The sequence below is a fragment of the Meleagris gallopavo genome, chromosome 10 (assembly GCF_000146605.3).
Source record: "Meleagris gallopavo isolate NT-WF06-2002-E0010 breed Aviagen turkey brand Nicholas breeding stock chromosome 10, Turkey_5.1, whole genome shotgun sequence".
Classification (NCBI taxonomy): Eukaryota; Metazoa; Chordata; class Aves; order Galliformes; family Phasianidae; genus Meleagris; species Meleagris gallopavo.
Window position 1 is genome coordinate 13,811,177 of NC_015020.2, and position 25,992 is coordinate 13,837,168.

General features: G+C 42.4%; 1 protein-coding gene across 1 annotated transcript; it reads right to left on the bottom strand.

Moving 5' to 3' along the window:
- Positions 1-5,140: 5,140 nt before the first annotated feature.
- On the bottom strand, positions 5,141-25,631 carry DHX9 (DExH-box helicase 9). Its single transcript, XM_031554975.1, has 4 exons — positions 19,824-25,631; positions 17,849-18,190; positions 16,299-16,486; positions 5,141-13,904 (listed from the first exon to the last, which is right to left on the bottom strand). The coding sequence occupies exons 1-4, from the start codon at positions 19,965-19,967 to the stop codon at positions 13,847-13,849; spliced, it is 732 nt and encodes a 243-aa protein (XP_031410835.1). The 5' UTR covers positions 19,968-25,631; the 3' UTR covers positions 5,141-13,846.
- Positions 25,632-25,992: the final 361 nt, after the last annotated feature.

Below are 25,992 nucleotides of genomic sequence, written 5' to 3' on the forward strand. Positions count from 1 at the left end.
GCCTCCTCTTCTACACACTGAACAATCCCAGCTCCTTCAGCCGTTCCTCATCAGGCCTGTGCTCCAGACCCCTCACAGCTTTGTTGCCCTTCTCTGAACTCGCTCCAGGGCCTCAATGTCTTTCTTGCAGCGAGGGGCCCAAAACTGGACACAGTACTCGAGGTGCGGCCTCACCAGAGCCAAGTACAGTCACCTCCCTGTTCCTGCTGGCAACTTCCTGATGCAAGTCAGGATGCCGTTGGCCTTCTTGGCCACCTGGGCACACTGCTGGCTCACGTTCAGCCAAGCCAAATTTCATTCATTAAGCTTGCACCCGTCTAAAATGCACAAGCCATGTTTTGCTTTTAGTGTCCTATGTGACCAGAACCCCTGAGCCCAACAAAGCATCCTCCCCACAGTCCCCATTGCTTCGCAATCCCGCTGGCATTAACGCACCACGGCCCATCAGACGCTCTGCCCCCCGGGCTGTGATGTGGGGCCACCACTGCAAACCGGCTGATTTCCATCCCTTTCCCACCTCATGGCAGCAATAGCAGCGCTTTATTTCTGCAGGTGGGCATGGCTGAAACTGGAGACAAAAATGGTAGCAGAGCCAAAGCACCTCACCTTTTATTTCTGTGGGGACGGCACAGACTGGTAATGCAACAAGTGGAACTTAAAACTAATGCCAAAAGGGCCAAAGCAACACAATTCTATATTCAATTATGGTTTAAAGCCATCCTGCATAGAGAAGTCCTGTGAATTGTTTTGGTAAATGGCTGTGGTTTCAGCCCAACCTTCATCCAGTAGTCATAAAAGCCAAGAATACATCAGAGAACTGTGAGGTTTCTATCTATCACAGGGAAGCAGTCACAGCGATCTTATGAATAAAACCCAAATAGAAAACCAATAGCTGTGAAAGCATAAAGGGCTTCAAAAAGTGTTTTCTTTATGGTTGACTTTCCAGTCACCCTTTTGCTGATCATCCCAATTAATCCTGTGCAGCAGCTACAGCAAGATGAGTAAATACATCTCTGAGCATGCTTATGGGAAGTAAAATCTGCTTCTTACGAGTCCCTGCAAACCCAGGAGAAGCAGAGACCTGAGCCAATTTTGTTATCTCTTTTCTGGAGCAGGCCTGGAATGTTTCCTCTCTTCTTAAGACAGTAATGTGGCAAAGAAATGCCAACATGAAAAAGCTGAAATGTGAATGGACTGTGCAGCTTTTCCCCTTCAAACATAGCCCATCCTTTTGCTTAATGGCTGTCTCGTAGAGGCACTGATCAGTAATCTCTGCTTCCCAGCATGTGGGATGTTTACCTTTCATTTTCACCCCATCTTTTTATCCTGTGCTGTAGCCTTGTGCTGTATTTAAGCAGCCACCTCTTGCAGCCTACATTAGACAGCGTCAGTGAGCCCAGGAGGATCCAAGATAGCCCTTGCTCCTTTCCTCCTCTGAGACCTCCACTTGCCTGTCCTGTGCCACAATGAGCTGCTGCCTCTGTAAAGCCCACTGATAGGATGGCCTTGGGATAAGGGCATGCGTGAACTCAGCCTTGAAACACGCTGAGAACTCCTTGGAGATGAAGTGTTCCTCAAGCTCCTTTCCTTGTAGCTCACCCAGTCTCAACCCCTGCAAGGATGGAAGGGCATCAAAGGCACTGTTAACATATCTCTGTACGGTATTACATCTCTAATATGTAGCTGCACATTCACCAAGAACAAGCTCAGGCTCAGTGTCTTTGCACTACAAGGTCCGCTGATGTCTGCACTGCCACCAAGAAATTCCAGCACCGCATGCTGCAAAGAGCAGAGACTTGCCCAGCTATGCAAATCCTTCACAGGCATGAGCTGGAGCTGTTTACACTGACCGTAAAACATTCCCTCTAGAATTATCTTCCAAGCCCAATAAAGTACTATCCCAGCACACAGCCTGAGTTTTGGGGCTGGTCCTGGGTATCTCACCATGAAGGATGTTCTGTGTGACCACAGAACAGTTGTTTAACAAATATCCTTCCTGAGCTCCCAGCAAAATTCCCAAGATTTTTTGCAATACACAGCTGGATAAGTACTTTTGCCAGTGGCTCTAGGCTGACATTTTCTTCCCAGTTGGTTCTTATCTGTTGTTTATAATCACAACCTGTTGTGGTTTTTTGTTGTTTTTTTTTTTTCCGTAGTGCTGTCTGCCAGTCTGGGTCTTCTCATGATCATTGTTTTATTAATAGTATAAAGTTATTTTGTCATCCTTCCTTTGGTCACAGAAGATGGATGTTGACACCAACCCTAATTCAACTCATCTTTTAAGAGCTTGCCTTTGTAAGTTTCATGTTCTTTAAGCACAGTTCCACTGCTCCTCCAAACCAAACATTATGGAGCCTCATCCTGGAAATCCACGATTCTTAAACAGCCAAGGTCAGACCAATGGAGGGCATGGTCCACTGGGAAGGCTGGTCTTTCAGATGACTGATTTTGGATGAGCAGAGCTTGTGTTTATCCTGCTAAATAAATAGCTTGTCATGATTAGCAAGCTGCGTTTAGATTTGTTGTCATGCCAGAAGAGCCAAATCTAGGTCTCCCACTGGACAATGGTAAGAGCAGCGTGTAATTTTGGGATCTGGAGAGTCACAGATCATCCCAATTGCTTGTTCTCCCTCTGAAGCTCCTAATGAATTGAAGCAGAGCTGTTTCCCCTTTCCGTGACACGGAGCGCACAGGGGATGGCAAGGAGCTGTGAGGAGCTTGACCCTACAGAGCTGCTTTTGGGGTTCTTACCTACATCTGTTCTTGCTGTCTATCAGCACGCCCCATCTCTGCTCTCAGTGCTCCCCAGCTCACTGTGTTCTCCCCTGTGCTGCCAGACAAGGACCAGCTGAGAGGACAGAAGACACGTTCCCTGCACCCAAAAAATGCTGCTGTAAAAGACTCAATAGTTAAACAAAGCAATTCGGGGAAAATCTGTGCAGCCCTCGTAGCCAAGGAGCAAAACAAAAATACTTGGAAAGAGCACAATCTTCTCAACTTACAGCTATTAAGCCGCACAAGGTCCCTGCGAAGCTACAAAGCATAAATGAACCACAAATGCAAGAGATTTGTCACACAGCCATCTCGAGGTAGATGTTTGCAGGAACACTAAAAGCTTTTTCTTGACAAGATCATCCCTCTATCAAACATGGACAATCTTGGAGGGATAACACAGTACCATTACTGAGTTAATATCGCTTTGTATTTCCTGTTTTTCCTTTCTCTCACTCTGGACTGCCAGGATTTACGACTCTCCTGTATCTTGTACAGTGACTAAGCCTTCTATTGCTACTAGATAAACAAAGAGAAGGCAGAGATAAGTCTGAACAGCTTCTGAAAAGCACCCACAGCTCCTGCTGCAAAAGGCTGGGAGAAAAGCCAGCACTCTGGTTTCTCACCCTTCCTTCCCTTGTCTTTGAGTCAAGAGAATATCCCCAAAGACCCAGGAGGGTCTGGTGGGAAAGAAGATACAGCACGTGGAGGCTGGAGCAGGGCTGTGTTTACTCTCCCAAATCTTCAGCTAAAGAGAGCAAGTCATGTTTCTTTGGAGTGCTAGGTCTTACGGTCCTGCAATCCTTAGAGGAAATGTGCACAACCATTCTCTGGTTCTGCAAGACCGTTCTCTGGTAGTTGTCATCCATTGCTATCACAAGACTGGAATTTGGACTGGGTGACCTTGTGGGTCTTTTCCAATCTTGGTGATTCTATGATTCTAAGTCACAGGGACAATGAATGAATTCTGATCCATAAAGCAGAGTGTTGGAACTTCATGAGAGAACATCACGAGTTGTAAAATGCATTTTGCTTGCATGAAACCTCAACATTCTGCCCACGTTTTCATCTCTGCTACTCAATTCAGTAGGAAATATCAGAAAGGCACAGCCAATTGTTCAGAAAAAAGCAGTGATTGCTAAGAGAAGGGTCATCCTGTACATCGTGTCCTCTTGGTAGGTCTCTAAATAGGAAATTTGTACTCCCTTCAGCTGTTATTCACGTCTTTCATTTTGGAGCTCAATAAAATTATGACATCAGAGCATTTAATTCAATTACAAGTACTTAAGTAGATCAACTACAATATTTATCTAATAATTCCTTTCAGGTGCGTTAATTACTCTCAGCTATTAGCAAGTCATTTAAAAATTGTTGCAAGAAGTTAAAATCAAGATTTATCGTGTTTAAATATTAAAAAATGAATTATAATTGTTTGTGGTGGGGAGAAGGCACAGAGTATAGGCTACAAGTTCATGTGATGATAATGTCAGTCTCCCCTGCTCCTGTCTTCTGGCAAAGTTTCATCCCAGATTCCTGTTGGTTAAAGACTTAAATTTCAATTAGCGTTGAAACGACATTTTAGATTGAGATACCAGAATGTGCTTCTTAAAAGCTATTTTCTGTATTGTTTTAAATCACAGAATACTCCTTAAAATAGCACCTCGTTGTCACTCCCCGGTGTTTTTTAACCTGGAATGTACTTTTTGTCGGTCCCATTTTTGGCTTTGAGTTCTCTAAATACTTTTCACACTCCCTTTCAACCACGGCCTTGTAGCTACCAAGGCTTTGCCACCCGAACTGCTGAACTTCAAAGGTTAAGAAAACAAAACACTCCGGAACATAAACATCTTTATGTTGTGATACATACCTAACATACCGTTTTCATCAACGCTTCAGCGCAGCTCTCAGAGTTCAAAAATTGTGTCTGATGTTTTATAGATGGTTGTTCACTTCTGCATTTTCACATATTTTAAACCATTACGTGTCCTTGGGCATGCACATTATTAGGGAAGTGTGCCTTACTGGATATTGCTGCTTTATCAGTCACCACCAGACTTTGATTAACTCTATACACTTTTTGATTAACTCTATATGCTTGTTTGTCTTTCTTCTTACAATGAAGCTGGTTGCACAGCGGTTGAATTGGATGGAATGATTTTAACTAGGTCAGAAACACTAATGGCCTCAAGGGGAGATTCGGGTTGGACTAGGAAAAAATTCGTCTCCAAGAGAGTGGTCAGGTGCTGGAATGGGCTGCCCAGGGAGGTGGTGGAGTCACTGTCCCTAGAAGCGTTCAAGAAATGTTTAGAACTGTTGTACTGACAGACATGGTTTAGTGGGAAATACCGGAGGTAGACGGATGGTTGGACTGGATGCTCTTGGAGGTCTTTTCCAACCTTAGTGATTCCATGATTCTGTGATCCCTCCATGGGACTCCCAGTTCACTCAAGCAGATATAAATCTAATTCTGCAAGCAGTACCACAAAGCGCAGTAAGCCTCCAGATAATGGCTGAGAGTCCTTTTAACTTGTGCTATTCTGAGAGAATCATTAAAGTTGCTTTGATTTACTTTTCTTGCCCTGCCTGGATCTCAGACTGTCAGTCACAAAGGACCAAGCTGCAGAATTCCCAGCTTTCCACCATAGAGGCTTGAAAGCTTTTTCTAGTATTCATCTCCAATACAGGAGCCCTCAGTTTTAACAAATTCCATCTTTCAGGACAAGAGGCAATAACAGCTATTCAGTCACTGAAAGCTGCATGGCCAAGCCTCAGCGTAACAACATCTGGATTTGCAAACAAAGAAAAAAGAGTGAGGACCACAGCACAGAGAGATGGCAGATAACTTCGTTAGTCCCCTGAAGTGTACAACAGACACTAACACAGCATTTTTCTCATACTGATCCCCAGTACTCACTGTCAGATTTCCTTCCAGGTCACTGTTGGGACAGCAGATGTTCTCCCATTGTGTTGTTCTCCTCACATCATGCAGTTGGGGTTGCCAATTTATTCACGTTCCAGCGTACAACTAGGACTTAGCTCAATGAAGAAACTGTTCACACTGAAACAAAATGATGAATGACGATTCCACAAGTTTCTCTTGAATTCCTGCTTCAGGGAAGCTAAATGGGCAGATGAGGAGAAGACCTGGTTGCCCCAGGGACCAGGTTGGATTGGATGGAGCCCTGAGCAGCCTGGTCTAGCACTTGATCCAGTGGTTGGCAGGGGATTGGAACGTGGTGATCCTTGGGGTCACTTCCAATCCAAGTCATTCTATGATAAGCTAACGTGCATAATTGACAGCAACGTACAAATTCTATTCTTTGTTGGGATTTCTTCTGAGACACATGGAACAATTTTGCCATGGTTGTAATGAAAAGGAAAAATGAAATGCACTGACAAAAGCTGGTATCTCACAGCTGAATATCTTGAGCGATCAAAACTCAGCATGTGATGTAGAATACAGTAACTTTGGGAAAGTTGAGATGAGATGACAGATGGTCTATTTCAAAGAAAGTGTGGTCCTTACCATCATTGTTCTGTTTGGAACTGGACAGGAAGGTTTCCAGTCCTCACAAGGACAGGGAGCCAATAGTCTGTCTGTCTGCTGTCCGTAGTGCCATGATGACTCTTCCAAGCACGTCATCCTTTCTGTAGCTGTAGATCACTTCTCACATTTTGCACATTTTTCACGTTCTCTGAAGCTCAAGTACCTTAAAATCTGCAGCAAATGTCTGGTTGGAAGAATGATTACCATAAGTGTGCTTGTCAGGTCTGTGCAGTCCCAGAGCAGCCAGGAGGCAGGCTTTAATTCCAAAGGTTTAATTACATCTTCAATGAGAAGTAAATTCCCTGGCCATCTTGTGTGTCCATGACGGTATCCACGATGATGTCTACTTTGATGATCCATGATAACTTGTGGTAGAATATGTAGGTAAGTTATCTAGCTCACTTATTTAATATAGCAGAATTTCTCCAATGGCCTCTCTCTGGGAAGGAAGATATCTTTCCGAGGGATGAGCGTTACTAAGCAAAGTATGTTGTGATTAGAGATTATATATATATATTTTTTTTACTTAGGAAGAAAATGAACATCCTCTTTTACGACTTCTGTAAACACTTTCAGCTGAAGTTTAAGTTCCTGGCCTTCTTTTGGATAAGTTAACTAGGCTGAAGGGTTCTCGTTAGCCCTACTTTTACCTGCAGATATTTTATGACCACTTCGAGATCTCTCCAAAATTTTTAATGCTAGGAGAATACTGGACATGAGAACTGGGTATATTTTAAAAGTCATCTTTTTACTACTGTATGCAGAAGTCATATAAATGTCTTTATACACGTATGTCTTGTCAGCCAACGTGTTTAAATCTTGGTTATTTATGGGGAAACTTGGAAAAAACTTGGGGAAACTTGGAAAGTTCTCTCTGGGGACAGCTTCCTACACAACCAGCTGTGCAGGTTTTCATAAACTTGCTCTTTCTGACCAAAATCACTTACTTGGAAGAAGCTGAGGAAAAATAATAAATAAATAGTTTTTTAAAATACCAACAACCACACCCATATTTACATCTACAGTAACTCCTCTTCCTTTCACCTTTCGTAGAGCCCCCATTCAGAGTTTAAGGTCAACTTTGTAGAGAATGAACCTGGCAAGCTTTGATCTGAAAACTGGAGGCTCATGGAAGCTGGAAGCAACTCAGAATAAGGTATATAGCATGGGAAAGCTAGACAAGCTACTTGTATTGTTTAGACAGCTTTGATGAGTCACGTGCAATGAGTGAAATCATCGTCTGGTAAAATGTAAATTCAGGCACTATCACTTGGGACAGCTTACATACTCTTCTGTCGCTTATTTGTAGATGTTGGTTACTATAGCTACCTGATGCAGCCACTATTTTTAACATATATTGCTCATAGATTCAAAAATACTCTGCCTGGAAAGAATTGCAAGATATGAAGATGCTATTTTCACAAATACCATTTTTCTACTTGAATATCGTGTGGAATTGAATCACAAGATCAGACAACAACGTCTGTCTCTGTAGTTCTTTGTGTGTGTGACGACAGTAATGCAGAGATGCACTTTGACATGTGGCCTTTGTCTAAATTGGGCTCCTTGCAAGCAACCTCAGGTCTCAGCTCAGAGCCTCCCCATCTTTGCTGAACCATTCTCTTCTTATTTTGAAAATTTCCTAGAGAACTGCTTGGTAACACCTTGGAGGAATGGGGCCATTGCATAGCTTCGCTGGAAGACAACCCTGGTGAAGAACTGGATGATGCTGGGTTGAATTCCAAGGCCTTGGAAGTTGTGAAGTATGCAACATCTTTTGCACCATTTTATCATTCACAGATGGAGCTGAGGAGCTGTACCCATGGCAGAACTATTGAGAAACTCGCTTTATTTTGGTAATCACACACAAAAAAACTTCAATCTAAAGTGCAATGAAACTGAAAATGTATTTTGAGCAAATCCACATCTTTGTTGCTAAGAAGTTTCTCTGGCCTGTGAGCTGATGTGACAACTACATTCTTTGGAACTTTTGTCAAGCAAATACAGTCTGGAAGACTACAAGGTAAAACTATTTTTCTAAGCTTCAATAATAGTTTTGAACTTTGTCATGAGTGAGGGAAGAAAGAGTAATCTCAAACTCTTCAGGCTTTGAAAGCACGACAGTTCTTTCACACTTATCTGTCTGCTTCATTTTTTATGCCTCATTCTTTGAATAAAGATTACAAAATGCCAGCCTGTAATTTGTCAGAATACTTTTCTCATAATGACTTGACTTTGTTTTTCTCACCTTATGTATCATAACTTACTTCACAAATTGCAAAGCCTCTTAACAGCAGAGTAGGTGATGCCACCTGGGCATGCAGAGCGACGAAGACAGTGCACACAACTCTCAGCAGAGAGCAATCATTTGTACAGTGCATTTCATCTCTAAGTCTTTCTTGTTGATAGCATTAAAGTATCATATGTGCAAACAGCTTTCAGATCACTGAAATATTATTGTGTTCTTGCCAAGAGCGAGCATGCAGGATCTGCTTCCAAGCAAACACGAATGCAATAACTTTCTGCTTTCAGCCCAACACAAGATTGCCTCTTCCAGCTCTACTGGTATGTCTAGTGTTACTGAGACAGTTGTTGCTGGTCAAGGCACTCTTCATTCCAAGAGCTGGGAACAAAGTGCTGTGAAAGCTTTAGTTCTGCTCCAACTCTTCCACTGACCGATGCTGACTTTTAGCAGTTATTCATATTTGCAAAGGAACATCTCTCTGCAAGATTTGTGCTAATTTACAGTAAAACAAGAACAATGTATGTTGCTCCTTCCATGTCTCCCTGACATTCATGTTCTCCCATGGGCGCCAGCTGCTTTGTGATCTATTGGGCTGTAAGCACACAAACACAGAAGCTCCTACAGAAAGCAAAGAAAGCCCTTTAGAAGCAAACCTCTGTGGCAACTGATTCACAGTGCCACCTGCTTCCCAGCACAGGGGTGTCACATCGAGGTGCTCACAGGACTGGCTGCATCCTAAAGGCACTGCCTGACAAAGTTGGACGTCCTGTAGTAGCTCTTTGACAGGCACTGTTCTCTCAGCCATGGGAAGGATCTGTGCAGGATGCAGATAATGACACTGGCACTGCACTGCTGTCTGCTTTTGGCCTGTGCTTTTTTGGCCACGTAGCTTACCCCACTGGCTGTTCCATCACACTTGCCCATTCTCTATCAGCACGGTAGAGCCATCCAGCTTCTGTTAGCACAGGCTGGTGCGGCCAAGTGTGCACCCATGCAAGAACACTGGCTGCTACAGATGATGTGCAGTATTATTTTTCCTTTCTTCTCTTCCTGTTCCTTCGTGGTAGACTGTTGCTTTGCCCAGTTATGATCTAAGCCATGCTCTGGTCCAAGACTATTGCAGAGCTTCTGGCTACTCATGCAAGCAGCCTGCCAGCACCACTAAAACTAAACTAAACTAAATGTCTGCATCAGCCCTGGGGGAGAAGGATGAGCCATTTTATGGCAGCTGTAAAAGGTCATACAATAAACACCGGTGCTACTGCTCATCTGTTGTCCCAACTGACCCAAATGGTTTGGGGGGAAGGGTGTGGGTGGGTGTGTGTGTGTGTGTGTGTGTGTGTGTGTGTGTGTGTGTGTGTGTGTGTGTCAGTGAGCTGTCTGAAGCTGTCCTGGCTCCTCCAGATTCAGGTTACAAACAGGAGAATGAGGAAGGCAGAGTTGATTTCCTTGGGATTGTTCTAGTGATGGGACTGGTCGTTCAAATGGGACTTGAAAAAGGCTTAAAATCCTGTGTCTTGAAAAAAACCTTTTGCCTTTCATACACAAAATTCAAGCAGGGTGGATTTTTTTTTTTACATTTGTTGTTGATAAGGACGGCACCGTTATATGAGATGATAATTACCTAACAAGCTAATGTTGCACCAGAGTCAGAGACCTACTGGAAATCTCCTGCTTTGTCTTCTCCTTGCAAGAGAATCAGACTGGATTCACTGCTGTGATTGGTTTTCCACTTACAAGTTTAGCAGCCCAACTCTTCTGCTTCCATTGGTGCGTTTCGCAGTGTGTTACAGGTTCCCACCTCCAGCAGCTTTATGTCTCCACGGAGGTGCATGTGGGACACATATCCCATATCATCACTTTAGAATTAAGAATTAAAGCCAAAATTACTCAATGAAAAAAAAAAAAAAATTAACAATTTGTTTTGTTTGAGAAATCTGGAGATCATTTTCCAGGTTGTTTAGAAGCTGCTAACTACTTTGAAACTGCAGCTTTCATCACGTATCCACCAGCTAACACGCAGATGCCTTACACAAAGCACAAGATGTAGAATATGTACATTTCACATGTGAAACTGGATTAAATCTAATTTTTGAGAGTACACGGGACATCTGGTAGGGTCAGGGGGAAAAAAAATCTTTGTTCCTCATGAAAATAAGCACATAAATCCCTTCATTACGACTTGATATGGCTAGAAATTTGTATTTTAACAGGGAGAGCAGACAACTTTGTTGGGCAACGTGTCCTATTTGGTATGTGGTATGGAAGAGTAAAAACACACACATTCGCTTCTTCTCATAAGTTATCCCTGTATTTAACAGATAACATACGTTTTAATTCTAACTTTTACATATGGCTGTCCTGAGATTTTGGAGGTCTGATCACTTGGTAATGATGGACTCTTTCTTCCATCCCAGTTCCTTAAATTTGTTTCCAGAGAACTTTTCTACTGGACTAGAAGTCTCTTAACTCTGCCCTTCCACCCACTACAGATGCATGAGCAAAGCTCACACTTCAGACACTGCCAGATTTCTGAGTCACTCAAAGGCTATAAAAAAAAATTAACGCTGATAATTTTGTGGTGGAAAGTATGATAGCATCGGGACATTTTTGTAGCAGTTTTCTGCTCTGTAGGTTGTGCTCATACAGTTCCCACACTATGTATGGGCTTCAGAGGATCTTAAATCTTCAAATTCTTTCTTGCCACCAAATCCCAGAATTTATAAGGCTAGTAAAAGTGAAGGGTAACTATAAATTACAAGTAGGAGAGTCTTCAAGAACATCATTGGTCATAGGCAGATGGTTGGACTGGATGATCTTGTAGGTCTTTCCCAACCTTGGTGATTCTGTGATTTCTTAGTTCACTGAATGGAGAGAGCTACTAAAAATGCATACAATTGCAACTTAATACAACTACAATAAATCCACCTCTGTATCTGCAGTAACCTCAGAGATTGTAGATGAACTGCATATCTGCTGTCAGGGTAACGATGCCTTACAGAGTCATTGCCTCTTGGTAGATGTGATGGAAAGGGAGAAACTTGTTATCACATCTATATTTCCAGCATTGTCTGTATTAATTTGTCAAAAAAATATTATAAAAGCAGCTACAGTAGAAGAGCATAGTTTGTAAGTCAGAACTTGTTTTCAAGGAGTCCAGAATCTTGGGCTTGGGTTGATGTTGAGGCAGAGCCCAGAATCTTAAATGTCTAACTTCAGTGAATATAGCAAGCAGTCAGTTTGAGCAACTGAAGTCAAAAAGAATAACCAACTAAAATGGTATTGCTCGGGAATTATCAGTACTAACAGTGTGCAAACAGGTAATCAGTTCAAAGAGGAATTATGTTTTAAGATGCTTCACAATAAAGAATATTTCAAAAAAAAAAAAAAATTGAGTTATTGAAACACAATGGAAAGCACAGCAATGATAGCAGAGCAGCAAACTCCTAGGCTACAGTAAGCGAGGATTTGCTCAAATGCAACGACTATGGGCACAGAAATAAAGGAAAGAAGCTGCTTACCTTCAGAAGGCCTCAGGTAGGTAGGGATCTCCAGCAAGATGCCCTCACCTCCACTGCCAGCCCTTAAAAGAGGTCAGGGAAGGGGTGGATCATTGCATGCACCTGAGCTCCCCTGGGTTGGCCCCGCCTTCCCATCAGGTGCTCCATCATTGCTTCATGCCATGACTTAGCATTTCCATTATAATTATCTTTTACTCTTCAGTAGAAGCCTCCTTAAACTCCTAGGTACCACTATGTATTCCTTTTACATAGGCAGTATTAGACTTTCAGCTTTTTGTTCTCCACCCTAGCTGGGAATTTGGGGGCAACGACTACCCTCACAGCATTGGTTGGCATGGAGCTACATGACCAAACATGTAGTTATTCTTTAAGCTCTTCTTAAACTATTCTTAAGTGGTGGCTGAGAATTTCCTTCTTCTTGCAATGTGTTTCTTTCAATTTCTTTCATTGGAAAGAGTGCTGACGCAGTTGGGACAACTCTTACTCTCCTTACCCCACTGCCAAAACAAAACAAAAATACGAAAGTTGTCTACACTGAGTAATCAATTCCTTTAGGAGAAGGGAAGAGAAATGATGGGTAATTACACAGCAGCCGCTGACTACGGGTCAGGAGCTCAGTTGTTCTTGGGAAAAATTGCAATTCTTCATCTATTTTCCAGCATAACCTTCATGAATATTTTTTTGTTGTCGTTGTTGTTTTTCAGATAGAAGAGTGGGAGGAAAACTTGGAATTCCTCTTCCAAAATGCAGCGCTGGAATCTGAAAAGAGTTAGCAGCCTTTGCAAAGAGCTAAGGAAAATGATGGTGCAGGCAATTTTTAAGTTGTCCTGAAATATAAAAAAAACTTTTTTTTTTTTCCTTTTTTTTAGCATGCTCAGATCTATGAAGTGGTGCTCATTCTTTTCCATACAGATGAGAGATTTTCCTGTGGGTGCTCCACCTCAGCAACTTGGTAACTCAAGCATGGCTTTAGGAAGCTGTTACTGTGGATGCCACAAGGTCATTTTCCTGGGAAAATACGTGGCTGTCGTCTTACAGCCAGGTTAATGAAGACCTTATGATTAGATCTGTTTTTTTGTTTTGTTTTGTTTTGTTTTTTGTTTTTTTGCATTGCAGTCTGTTATAATTTACATCCATCTTTATGAACTGCAGCTCTAACACAGTCCTAACCAGTGATCCTTAGTCAAGGCTAGGAAAGAAAAAGTTTACTTGGATTAAAAACTTTCAGTGTGAAAATAAGCAGCAGACTATAGTTCATCAGTTACTACCAAGGGAAAAATGCTGTGCAAACTGGAATGCAGTATAAAAGAAATTCAGTGAAAAATCAGTTTAACCAAACATACCTTAATTCAGCATAAAAATCAGTCAATAATGGCCTCTACAGTAGGTGGGCCCTCTCCCCTCAACGTCTCTTGGTGTGATTTTTCTTCTGTTTCTCAAAAGAGTGTCAGCACTGTACGTGGCACTGCCATAAGGTGACAGGTTGAATCAGACAGAAATTAGCAGCAACAAACTTTCAAATCACGCTTTGGTAAATCACACCTTGCCAACACAAAGCCTGTGAACATGGATCTAATTCACTTGCACATATACCCTTGTTCGGGTTGCATGTTATATGGTCTCATATCTGGCAAAATATGGTTCTGAATTTATCTTTTACTTTACCTTTTTTTGTTTTGTTTTGTTTTCTTTAAAAAGGAAGAGTTTGAACAAGGCGATAGAAACTCTCAGAATTAGCGTGTGATTGAGCTTCAATCTTGACTACAGTTGTTCACAAGTGGATGCACTGCCAAAAAGTGGTGACACAAACAAGGTGTGGCTGTGAAGAGAGGGATGTTTCTGTCATACAAAAGTCTGGTAAAAAAGACATGATCACATTCTGCATTGCAACTCTATACATTCCACTTGAAAATTCACAGATCATGTGTTTTCGACAACTGAAAAAGGAGTTGCAAATAAATCAAAAAATTCATGATTTTTTTTTGCAATCTTGAAACCTGATCTCAAATTCCTTCATCACAATAGAAAGCATGGCTGCATATCTTTTGCTGTTCACAGGACTGCGTTTAGCCAGAGTTTCAAAATGCACAAATATATTTGCCATCACTCGAGTTAGCTCTGCACGGCTGTTCTGTGCTCACCTTGCATTCATCTCCTGCCTCTTGTTTAAATGCTGGCCTCTTCTGAAGACCAGTAACAGCTAGTGAGAAAATTTGAAAGCTTTAAAAGATATTAGATCATTTTTAAGACCTGTTAACTTGATACTGAAATTATTAAGTTTATTCCTCTTTAAGAACATTGTGCATCTGCTTCAGGTTTCCAGACTTGTGATAATGCCAACTGGAGTAAGACAAAGTTTGATGGACAAACCAAGAGAAGCAAATTTTGTCTGGATACAGTAAATACAGTTGTGAAAAGAGAAAGTGGCTAATGCTACAGTACATCTCTCAATGTCCATCTCTTCTGGTTTCCTAGAAGGCTGTTCCAGTCCCCAGGCTGGGCATCAGCAGTAGTGATAGCCATGAGCAACCATTCTTCAGCCTACACACTTGTCTACATCAACAGGCAGGGCTGGGGAGATTACCACATCACACAGTGCAGAAGATCTACATTCCAAATTAAGACTTATGTTCAGAGATGAACACTAAAACATGATGACATCAAAGACGTTTACAATTCACAGCAACGCATCTAAGCTCCATGTGTTATTTGGCTTTTAACAGTTCTGATTAAATGAAAACATTGCTTCAACTTCACGTAGTTTTTAAGACGACTTAATAAGAAATATAAAAAATGCTGGACTTGCTTTAGATGTTTCTCAAACACTGGTATACCCCCCACATCCCTGTAAATCCAGTGAATTACTGGTTCTGAATAAGCACTCCAGTTGGAACGCACAGGCTACAGATCCAAAGAATTCCAATGAAAAAATTTCTTTTTCATATGTTTTTGGAATAATGAAGGGTGACTATTTCAGAATGAGAATGTAAATGAACACTGCCTCAGACTAAGGGCACAGTTCACAATTCTGAGTTCACTTGAGGTTCGGTGGGCACAAGCAGCATCACAGCAGTCTTGAAAAAGGTATCCCATGTTCCCACATCACCTGAATCAGCAAAGGAGCTTGTCAGCTGCTGCGCTGTGAAGTGCAACGCAGCATGCACTAGGACAGTGGGTGGCTGCAAAGCAACGAAGTACTGCCTGGGATAGACACAAAACCACTGCAGCAGGGCCTATTTGCACAGCTTATTAGACAACAAAGAAAAATCCCCACTGAGTCCAAGCTCTGTAATTTGAAATTTGTTTGGCACAGAATGGTTTTAGACAGTGACGAGATTCCTTCAGAATGTCTTATACCTCCTACAACCAAAACTAACAATAGATGGCTTCAAAATCTAAATACAATTTAGATACCATAAAGCTTGAAAACCAAATTCTTTATTAAGAAAAAAAATAATAAATCACACAACTTGCAGTAAATCCCCTAAGAGCACAATATTTTACAGAGCTGTGTTTGTGCTAGGTAACTGAAATGGCAAACAGACTGGTAACAACAAGAAAGCAATTCAGGAAAGGAACAAGTTATTTTATCAAAATGGAAAGACTTAGAATCATAAAATCATAGAATGATTTGGGTTGGAAGAGATTCCAACCCCCTGCTATAGGCAGGGACACCTCCCACCAGACCAGGTTGTTCACAGCCCCATCCAGCCTGGCTTTGAATGTCTCCAGGGAGGGGCAAGCTGTCCTTCGTTTCATTCCTAAAACTAGCAACAGCTCACAGGTGTGTTCATTTTTCTTTGCCTCTCAAGATGTGCAAACAAGGGGCAATAGAGGGGTGCCAGCACAGCCAAGAGTTTTGTTTCCAGAGACAGTGATGAAGAGGTTTGCCCAAAATAAATCTAGATTATCTTTTCTTTTATAGTCATTGTGTTTTGGAACGGGCGATGACAGCTTTTATTACTGAGAGCCATTTGTACTTCCTGTGGAAACAGGCAGTGATTTGTCTACAACAGACTCTGAATACAACAGTTTCACATATGCTCAGACAAAAGTCTGAAGCTCCTTTCCGCGTTGGAAAAAACCTCCCCTGCTCATTTTAGCTCTGGGCTTCTGCAGCTTCTGTGAGCTGGGAGCTGACAGCTCAAAGCTGCTGTCTGGGGATTGGTGTCCCTGGGGCTGAGGGTCCCCCACCCTGGAGCATCAAGCTCACCTTCCATTGGCAGCCATGAGCTTGATGCCTGCTGCTGGCGGCCTGGGGATCTGATAGATCACATTCCACATTTGCTCATCTGGTGGGTCCAGCTGCCAAATGATCTCCAGGTTTTTAGCTGCTTTCACTGTGAGCACTTCCATCACAGCACACAGGCAGCCACGCTGCGGGGGGCTCTCAGTTTGATCCTAGAGCAGAAAGAATGACATTTAGATGTATCACAGCTTCTAGGAGATAACCTGTTATGAAAGACACTCTGGGAATTGGTCTTCCGTTATGTGCAGAACATACTGATCCAGTACTCTGCATTCTCATCTTTTAGTTTTGTTATGAAAGGGACGTGAAATTCAGGAGGAAAATTTGCCAGTTCCCTACAATATGATATGGTTAAAACATCAGCTATCCTCCTGCTTAAATTTGCAGATTTAGCACACTTAGGTAACACTAACACTTAATCTTTCATGTCAAAACAGCAAGGTACAAAACGGCCTAAACAAAAAGCATGCAGCACCTCAACATTTCAAAAACTACAGGCTGCCCTCAACATAGTAGTGAATTCACTCTTCACCTTCATTTTACAGACTAGGAAATTAAAAATAATTTTAAAAGAGACATTCAGATGTCTTTCATAAAATGGATGCTATGTAGAAAAGCAAAAACTAAACAAGAAAGCACACACCATAATCTAGGTATGATTGCATGCAAACAAATTGAGACACCAGGCAGCTGTTCACAGGGATCCAACACTGATTGGTGTAAACAAAAAAAGCTGCTCAAAGCTACTCGCTGTTAAAAGGTATGCATTTTTCCATTTCTGCAGTAAAGCAGGTGACATTTTGCAAGAGCCATCTCACCTTTTGTCAATCTAAAAGGGACCAAGGCATTGCTGAGTTATCTTCCTGCCTTTGGCATTGCTGGGGCAGTGGTGATAAGAGGGTCTCACACATGCACATTTGAATGCTGCCACATATCCATGCAAAGATGGCCCACTTTGTCATTTTGTAGAAACAAGGCCTTAAGTTTGGACTTGAAATGAGCACTCTGGCAATAACAAGCCATCCAACCTGAGCCACAGGTAGCAGCACTGGCTGCGTGGGCTGCTGCCACTCATTTTGAAGAGGACACGAAGAGTAGTGCTTAGGGTTTGCAGCCTCCCTCCTCCTTTCACACAGGAGCGTGGTGGGCACAATCTATTACTTTTGTCTTCAGGAAAGAGATGTGATGCTATGCCAGAAGCTGCTATGCATGCTCAGAAGAGAGGAGCTTCCAGAATGGAAATCACAGCAGAATGGCCATAACAATGAACTTGCAGGTCAGAGACTGCCAAATATAGCAGAAAATAAGACAAGCAAGTCTCAAAGAGGAGCTCTTTGTATGCAGTGGGTAGTAAGAGAGCTGCATACAAATCATTCCTTCACCCCAGTCTTACCTAGCCACTCTTAAGCCAACATCTTAATTGCTTCTAGATTCCATGTGTACTTGGATTTAACGAAGCATAGTATTTTGAGTTCAAAAGTCTTGTGGCCTATTTAGAGGGGCTTACTTTACACAGATGGCAGAAGCAAACTGAAGTTCTGGCTAAGCTGGAGCAGAAGCGAAGCCTCACCACAGTTCTGAATTACACCTGTGGAAATCCCAAGCATCAAACCAAGATTCTCCAAACATGAAGAAAGGCGACTGACACTTCCTGTCCTGTCTGCTGTCTGTGATGTGTGGCTGAGCACGTAATGCCCCTCAGCAGTACGAATTTTCCTTTCCTCCTTGTGATAGCAGACATTGGGGTAGACCCCAAAAGCAAGCAAGGATATTACAACATCCAGATTATTATCTGGTCCAGTGCTGTTAAGTGGTTGAGTCATCAAACATTCTGTTGACAGAGAACAGAAGACTGGCTAGCATCCACAGGTCATGTAGGACAGCACAGCAGTTGTTTAGGATCCCGGATCAATGCATTTTCTGATTCGATCAGCTGGCAAATGGGCATCTATTCTTAAATGACCTCTGCACTCAGAGCATTTCAGCTCTACATTCAGTTTCCAATTAATTCATGGGTAGCAAAAAGCTGAAAAACACTACTACAAAGAGGTATTTTTCTCTCCCAAGCTCTTCAAAAACAAGAAGCGAGAGGTTTGCCCAGAATGTGCTGTACCACAGTGTGTTTCCTGTCATTTGTTTTGGAGACAGATCGTTTGGGGGAGGTCAGAATGTTTTCATTACTTCGTTTGTTATGAACTTCCCCAGATTCTCTGGTGGCTTGGTTTCAGGTCATCTTGCCCAAAGGAAAAAAAAAAAAAGTTAAGGATAAGTGCAATAATGATTCTAGCAGTGTAAAGAGAGAAACAAAATTAAAGGATTTTTTTTTTTTTTTAAGAGAGACAAGCATCTGCTGAATTCAGCCAGCCATGTCAGTTAACTAAGCAGGCTCTTCAGGCTGCAGGGAGCTGCAGCAAATTCAGAACCTGGTCATCTTTAAGAAACAGTTTTAAAATGGCACTTTTGGAAAATTGAGTAATTGAATAAAACATTACTGCACATCTCTGCTGTGGCACAAATGCAGAAAATCATAAGACGCACAGCAGAATGTTTACAACACACAGATTCCCTAAGGCTAATACCAAGGAGCCAGGAAACACAGCACTTAGAGAGGACATTTTGGGGATGCAGCAAGTGAAGAACAGTAAATCAGGGAGGTTACTCTCTAAGGACAATTAATCAACCTATTTTCAATCCTTCTGGCCTAGCCTCAGCCTCCAAAACCTCCCTGTATTGCACCTCAGCCATCACAGCTTGTCTGTTTTTGTCTGGGAGACAACAACGAGAATGAGACAGCACTATAACTTCACCTGAACATACCTGTAAAAGTAGAAGCTCTTTAAGGCACACTTCATTGCCTGTGTGTTCATCACAGATTATCCTGTTTATTTCTCATCCCTGAATGAAAAACACCCTCATTAAATCACTATGTCCTAATAGAATCTCTGGGAAGACAGATTGAATACATACCCTTCAGCTGCCCCTTTTCTACCTGAACTGTTCTTAAGCCATGCTACATCTTTGGTGTTCACAAGTGTGGTGCTTCTCTGCTTTTTCACTTGCTGCATACTTTGTCTCTCTTCTTCCAACCATCTCTAGGTCTTTCCACCATCTTCTTCAGGGTAAAATGACCCTACAGCCATCACAGTTAAAAGCAACAGGTCTTTACTTCTGTTGAAATAAAATGTGTGAATTCTTTGTCCTGTCTAGGTCTCAGAATTCCTATAACTTTATATCTACCTTACCACTGCACTTAGTATTTGCAGTCCCACTCTTGCTTCATAAATATTCGGCTTCTACAGGTCTGTTTCAGTCACTCTACTTACCCTTTCAGTTCACAACTACTTTATTCCCTATCCAAAAAGTTATTTATTCTCTGATCTCATCAATATCCAGTTTTTTATTCCCAGTTGTAGCATTTATTGCTCATCTGGATGAACTGCTTTTTCTTTTGTATATTGCACTTCTAGAGGCTCAAGAACTCAGAGGAACAAAGCCATTAAACTTACGAAAACTACATCCCATTGTCATCATCTTGCCAAGTGGTTCAATGGGAAGGCTGGCTGGGATTCTTCCAAGAGATGTCAGCTCACCGCTGGAATCCAGGGCATGAAGCTCTACAAGATCTCTTACCATCAAAGACAATTATCCAAGCAATCTTTACGTAAGAAATTCAAAATTCTAATGACTGAATTAACATAGAATCTCATCTATGTTTAAGTATAGTGTTGGCAATAATGCCTATCTGATTTTCAAAATTGTTCTGAGGTCAACTAAAAATATAGATATAGTTATACTCGTGGATGTTTTATTACCTCTTCCACAACTAAGCTAATTACTATTTAATTCACTTATATATTTTCCCTTTTCTTTTTAGTTTGCTTCTGTACAAACCTTTTTTACACTATTAACTACAGGTGTTTTAAGTCCCTAAATTCGATCAAATTCATCTAACCCAATTTCTGCCTCACAAAACCAAAGCAGCCCTATGACAGCCGACTGTAGCTATCACTACAGTTGCTAAACTACAAAACCCTCTGTTCATCAGAAAGAGGACAACACAAAATCTTCCTTCTTGGAGATTCATGATCCTTGGAGTCCCTTCCAGTCCAAGCCATTCTATGATTAAACTTGAACATCCTAGCGATTTTTTTTTTAAATTCTGGTCTCCTTTCTATACAGAAGCATTGTAGTCTCTCTACATATTTTTTTTCCCCATAAAAGTCATCAAACAGATACTTCAAATTACTTAAAATTGTTAAGAAATGCTTATTTGGTGATGCTATTTGGTGATCATTGCTTTAAATCCAAAGCATAAATGTCATGCTCCTCTCTGCTTCATCTTATTCGTTTTCCACGTGGAGAAACTGGAGAGACTGCCTAACTAACTCCCACCTCCATTTCTTCTATTTTAGGAGGATACTGATGCTTGCACATTCAGAAACTGGAGATTTAATTGCTCAACAAAATGTTGAAATCTCAGGTTAACAAACTGTGGAAAGCAGTAATTATACAAAAACCTACTAACCCCCCTTTTTAGTGGCTTTATAGTAGGTCCGTAAATGCCTTAGGCATTGGACTGTGTCTATGTAATACACAACAGTGCCCCAGCTGGAAAACAGGAAGCTGGAAGCTAGCAAAAGTCATTGGTAACAAAACAAGCCTTAATTTTGAAGGCTCAAGTTTCTTAAAGGAAAGATGCTCCACCTGGGAATTCAAATATTTCTTCAGCTGCAAGAAGACATTGCCACCCACACAATGCCTCCAAAAAACACCCTGCTGTTTTGGTCAGCATGCTACTACGGGAACAAGCTTACAGGAGAGAAGTTAAGGCAGTTTGTAAGTGATCACTATACGTGGGAAATCACTCAGTCTCACCTTGATTAACACACAGCCTTGTGGGCAAACAGTGGTAACAATTAGTGAGCGTTCAGTTTCCATCCCAGCACCCAAAGGTGGTGGTTCTATTGTTTAGTCAAAAAGCGACCAGTTTCTTGAAGGCATTTCACAAAAGGATGTTCAAAACATCTCAGGCAGCATAAGAATTTAAGTCAGGAATGAGAAGAGAACAGAAAAGCCCACATTTTTTGAACATGCACTCTGATGACCAACATGGGTCATTCCATCAGCACCAACTGTTGCCTCTCAAAGCAAATACTGCTTCCTAGCCACTCCATCATCTCTCACTGCATTCTTCTAGCCTTCCATTCTTCTCAGTTCTCATCTCAGGGACCTGCTAGAAAGAGAGAGTTCTGAAGTCTTTATCTCTGGCATGGTATTGTCAATGGACACTTAGCTTGCTGGTTGAAATAGGAACTCATAGGAATGACCACACTGAGTAGCAGACAGCAAGAAAAAGCTTTCAAGACACCTCAAACAGATTTGACATTGAGATGGTATCAGATTTAGTTGGTATCTCTCTGCACAAGTTCACAAAACACACACTCTCCTTCCCAGCACCTGAATTAATTGGAAACTGAATGTAGAGCTGAAATAATCATAGAATGCGAAGGAAGTTTTGGAGTAAATGATGCTTTTAGAAGTTGAGTGCCCAAACACACACGTGTGAATGCAACACATGCACGAAGTTGAGCACCCAAACACAGCTATGCTCTGTCTGCTCCCTGAGAAAGGGGCTTGCCAAGTTTCATGAGGGGGACCAGAGAGAGTAACAGCTGTGTAGACTTCTGCAGCTGGCAAAAAGATTTCCATAGCTCTACTGACTGAGAAACAGTTTGGCCAGTAGAGGAATCAGAAGCCTCAGCAGCAGGGAAGGTGCTAGAGCAGCACTTCAGCAGTTCCTGACCACAGAATGGGGCTGGGAGGAAAAGAACATCTGTCTTGCCTGGATCTTACCACCTTCACAACAAAATTGCCTGTGATGTGAAAAATCCAGCTGCTTGCAACATCTGAAGGAATGTTTGAGAGCCTTACTCTCATTTCGAAGCTCTTTTCTGCCCTGCTCAGTTCTCAAGCAGCGTTCTATTTTCTCCTGAGAGATTCTTTAGGTTCACAGGGAAGTTCTTAATAATAAGATCATGAACTGTATCTCTCGACTTCCTACTAATGGGTAAAAGCATATAAACACATATATGTTTCTAAAGCAAAAGAACCAAGATAGCCAAGAATTCCTGCATTTCCTGTCTGTGCTTCCTGACTTTATTTTCCTAGTCAGAAGTAGCATGCAACAGTTCTTGGAGAACTCTTCATGGTTATTTTAATTCTGAAGGGCACAGCCTCACTTTTCAAGAGTTCTGTCACACAAATGGAAACGAAACCCAGCACGCATATGTCCTGCTCCTCTTTTCTACTGCTGCAAATTAGTTTTTGATGCTCAGACTGATGTTACTGTGAGCAGAGAACAGCTTCACTTTTTATCTGTTACAGAGTAAAGCAGATCTGATGTTCAACATCTTAAGTCCTGCCAAACCAGCTCTTACTTCATTCCCTGCAGTCACACTGCTTTTAAGCAGCAAACCATCCCTGCTTGACTAGCTAAGCTTTGGCTACTTAGCCATCTGTTTGCAAACCAAAGCATAGCACTATTTATAAAGCAGCGCTCCAAGCTATATACAGAACGAAACGCTCAGAACTCTCTCAAAACGCTCCAATTCTAATGCGATTAGTGAGATTCCTGTGTGTAATTTGCTCACAGCTCACGCATAGCAAGACAGGATCTGCAGCAGACTACAGCAATCTTCCTAATTTCCATCACCTGCATGCTGTGTGTTCGGAACACCCATTCGGCACACCAGCTATTTACAATATGCACGGAGACCCGGTGACACCTCACGTGGACGGTGCCAGCATGAATGCAGATGACCAAAAGCAGCCCACTGAGATGCCAGTGCGGTTTGTAACTCTACTGAACAGCTGAAGACAATGCAAATCTGTCTTGAGTGAGCTAGAGTCCTCAAATTCAGCTCTGGGACTGTGGGAATACAAGGCAGTTCTGTGTGGTCAGAAAACCCTTTTTTGCATTCCAAAGGACAGGATTTACAAAACAAAAAGCTATTTCACTGGTTCACTCGCAGAAGTCTATGACATAGACCACATAATTGGTAGTGATGCTGGTTTCAGCAGTGCTGATAGACAAAACATCCTACAAAAAACAGGAAAAGTATACTGAAAAATCTATGGATAGACTGCAAGATAAACTACATAACCTCTATCAAACCCAAAACAAACGGAAAAGCAACAATACATTCCACAAAAGGACAACAGCACAAAGTACGGTATGGTCCCCATAGAAAAATTATCCTTTTCTTACCCCAGGAAGCCCAGGATGGAGCACTGGACGAACTCATTCTGTCATTCACACCTCTGCCACAAAAGGACAAGGACTTCTAACTGCTTTCTCTGTGCAGAATTATGCTATTTTGAGGGGGGACAACCCTAAAATACCCAAATCTTCATGCATATATACATGACATTCACATACGTGTCAATTGGAGTTTTCACAGCCTTGCCTATTTCGGCCTCAAATGTTGAGGAAGAAATGCACCCTCTGTAGAACCTGAACCAGTTCTGACCAGAAAAGAGAATGAAGGGAATTATCAGCACACTTGTACAGGGTAAATCTTACTGTTTAGCTAAAAGATTGTTCAGGTAGTTAGATTGTGCATCGTTATGTAATAGCAAGCCCTAGTAATAGCCCCCAGGAGTAAAGCCCTGTTAAAAACTGAAAGAAAGAGAAGAGCTGAATATTTGGCTTTTGCTGAGTGCTCTATAAAAAGATTTCCAACCAACAAGTAGCTGAAGTTCAGCAATTCTAGAATCAACCGTTTTGGCACCTAGGGAAAGCTAACAAACACTGGGCTGCATCTCACATCCAGGAAAATTGAAATCTTTATGAACACATCCATCTTCTTGTCATTCACCCAAATCAAGCAAGTGACAAAGTCTCAAGCAGTGCTGTTCCACTGTCTTTCTTGCTCGTGGACTTGTCCGTGGCAATGCCATTTAAACCTTTCACCCAGAGCTGCTGATCTGCTGTGGGTACAGGGTAGAATGCCTTGAAAATCAATAAGTAATATAGAAGTGCTAAATTTAAGATGCTAATAAGTACCAGAGAACATTACCAAATACCACTGTATGTACATATAGCTACACAAACAATAGATAGATGCACATACATGTTCCCATAGGTTTTGCATGTATAAATTGTGGCCAGAAAAAATCCTTCGTACCTATGAAAGGAAACGCTGCAGTTCGTTCTCATAGGGTAGGATTGTACTGCAAAACTTCGTTGAGGAACACGAAGAGGTGTAGGCAGGGAAACTGCACAGCTTCTCTCCCCATCCTGCATCTCAAAGCCTCGGACAAGGACAGGAGCGAGCTCGTGCGTCCTCTGCTGCTGCTCCACGTCATTACAGTTAGCAACAAGGAGCTTCATCAACAGAACTGATGTTTCAGGGCAGCAGCTCTGCTATTCCGCCTGCACAGCAGCAAAGCCTGGCTCCCCAGCAGTGCGTGCAGGACCCCAGGAGCCAGGATCAGCCCAGCAGCACACGGAGCAGATGCCAATCCAGTGGAATTTAATGCATTTCACCATAAGTTCAACAGATGTTCCTTATGTAGTAGTTCCTTATGACCCATCATAAGGATGATGACAGCATCAGCTTTTTAACAGGCTGCTTCATGCCTGGCAAAGTGGCTCAGCTCACTTCTCACTCACCCTCTGAGCACCCAGATGCCTGCACTGGAGTACCACAGGTCCCCACGTAGGGTCTCCTCACAAAGCCCCCGAGGGACCACCCTCCCACTCAATACATCGAGTTCACTTCTCTCCAGGGCCCACAACAATGTCAGCTGCCCCCCCTACCCAGCAGCCAACCCACAGTGAGCCCTCCCACCCAGGTGCAGAATGGAGCTGGGCAGTGGTCAGGGAAGGTCCACCACCACAGGAAAGCACCCACCCCGTGGCAGGGCTGCGTTGTGAGGGGTCAGAGACATGCCAAACATTTGGGCTACAAGGAAATGGTTGCAGAGACCATGGCTCATTGGAGAGCCAACAGATGTTAGAAAAGGGTTGGTTTAGGTTCTTTTGTTTTAAGTTTTGCTGGAAGTGAAGATGTGCAAAGACAATGAGAGGCAGTAAACAGTGATTTGATACAACTAATGTAACAATGACTTGGTGAGGAACAGCAGAACACCAGCCTGAACAGGCAGGTCGTGTTACAGCAGTGACACCCCAGTGCTAGAGATGCTCAGGGAGAGATAAAACAGAGTCATAGAATGGCTTGGGTTGGAAGGGACACTAAGAATCACCCAATTCCAACCCCCCTGCCACAGACAGGTCCACCAACCTCCACATTTAAAACCAGCCCAAGATGCCCAGGGCCCATCCAACCTGGTCCTGAACATCTCCAAGGACAGAGCATCGACAGCTCCCTGGGCAGGCTGTTCCAGCACCTCACCACTCTCTCTGTGAAGAGCTTCCTCCTGATATCCAGTCTAAACCTACCCTCCTCGAGGTTAAAACCATTCCCCCTTGTCCTATCACTGCCTACCCTTGTAAAAAGTTGATTCCCCTCCTGTTTTTTCGGGCAGTGCAGGCAGACCTTTCTTTCTAGAAAAAAGAAGATCAGGATCCCTCTGCTGGAGCAAACCAGGTTGTTTTGGTTTTTTTTTTGTCTTTGTTTTGTTTAATGATAGCAGC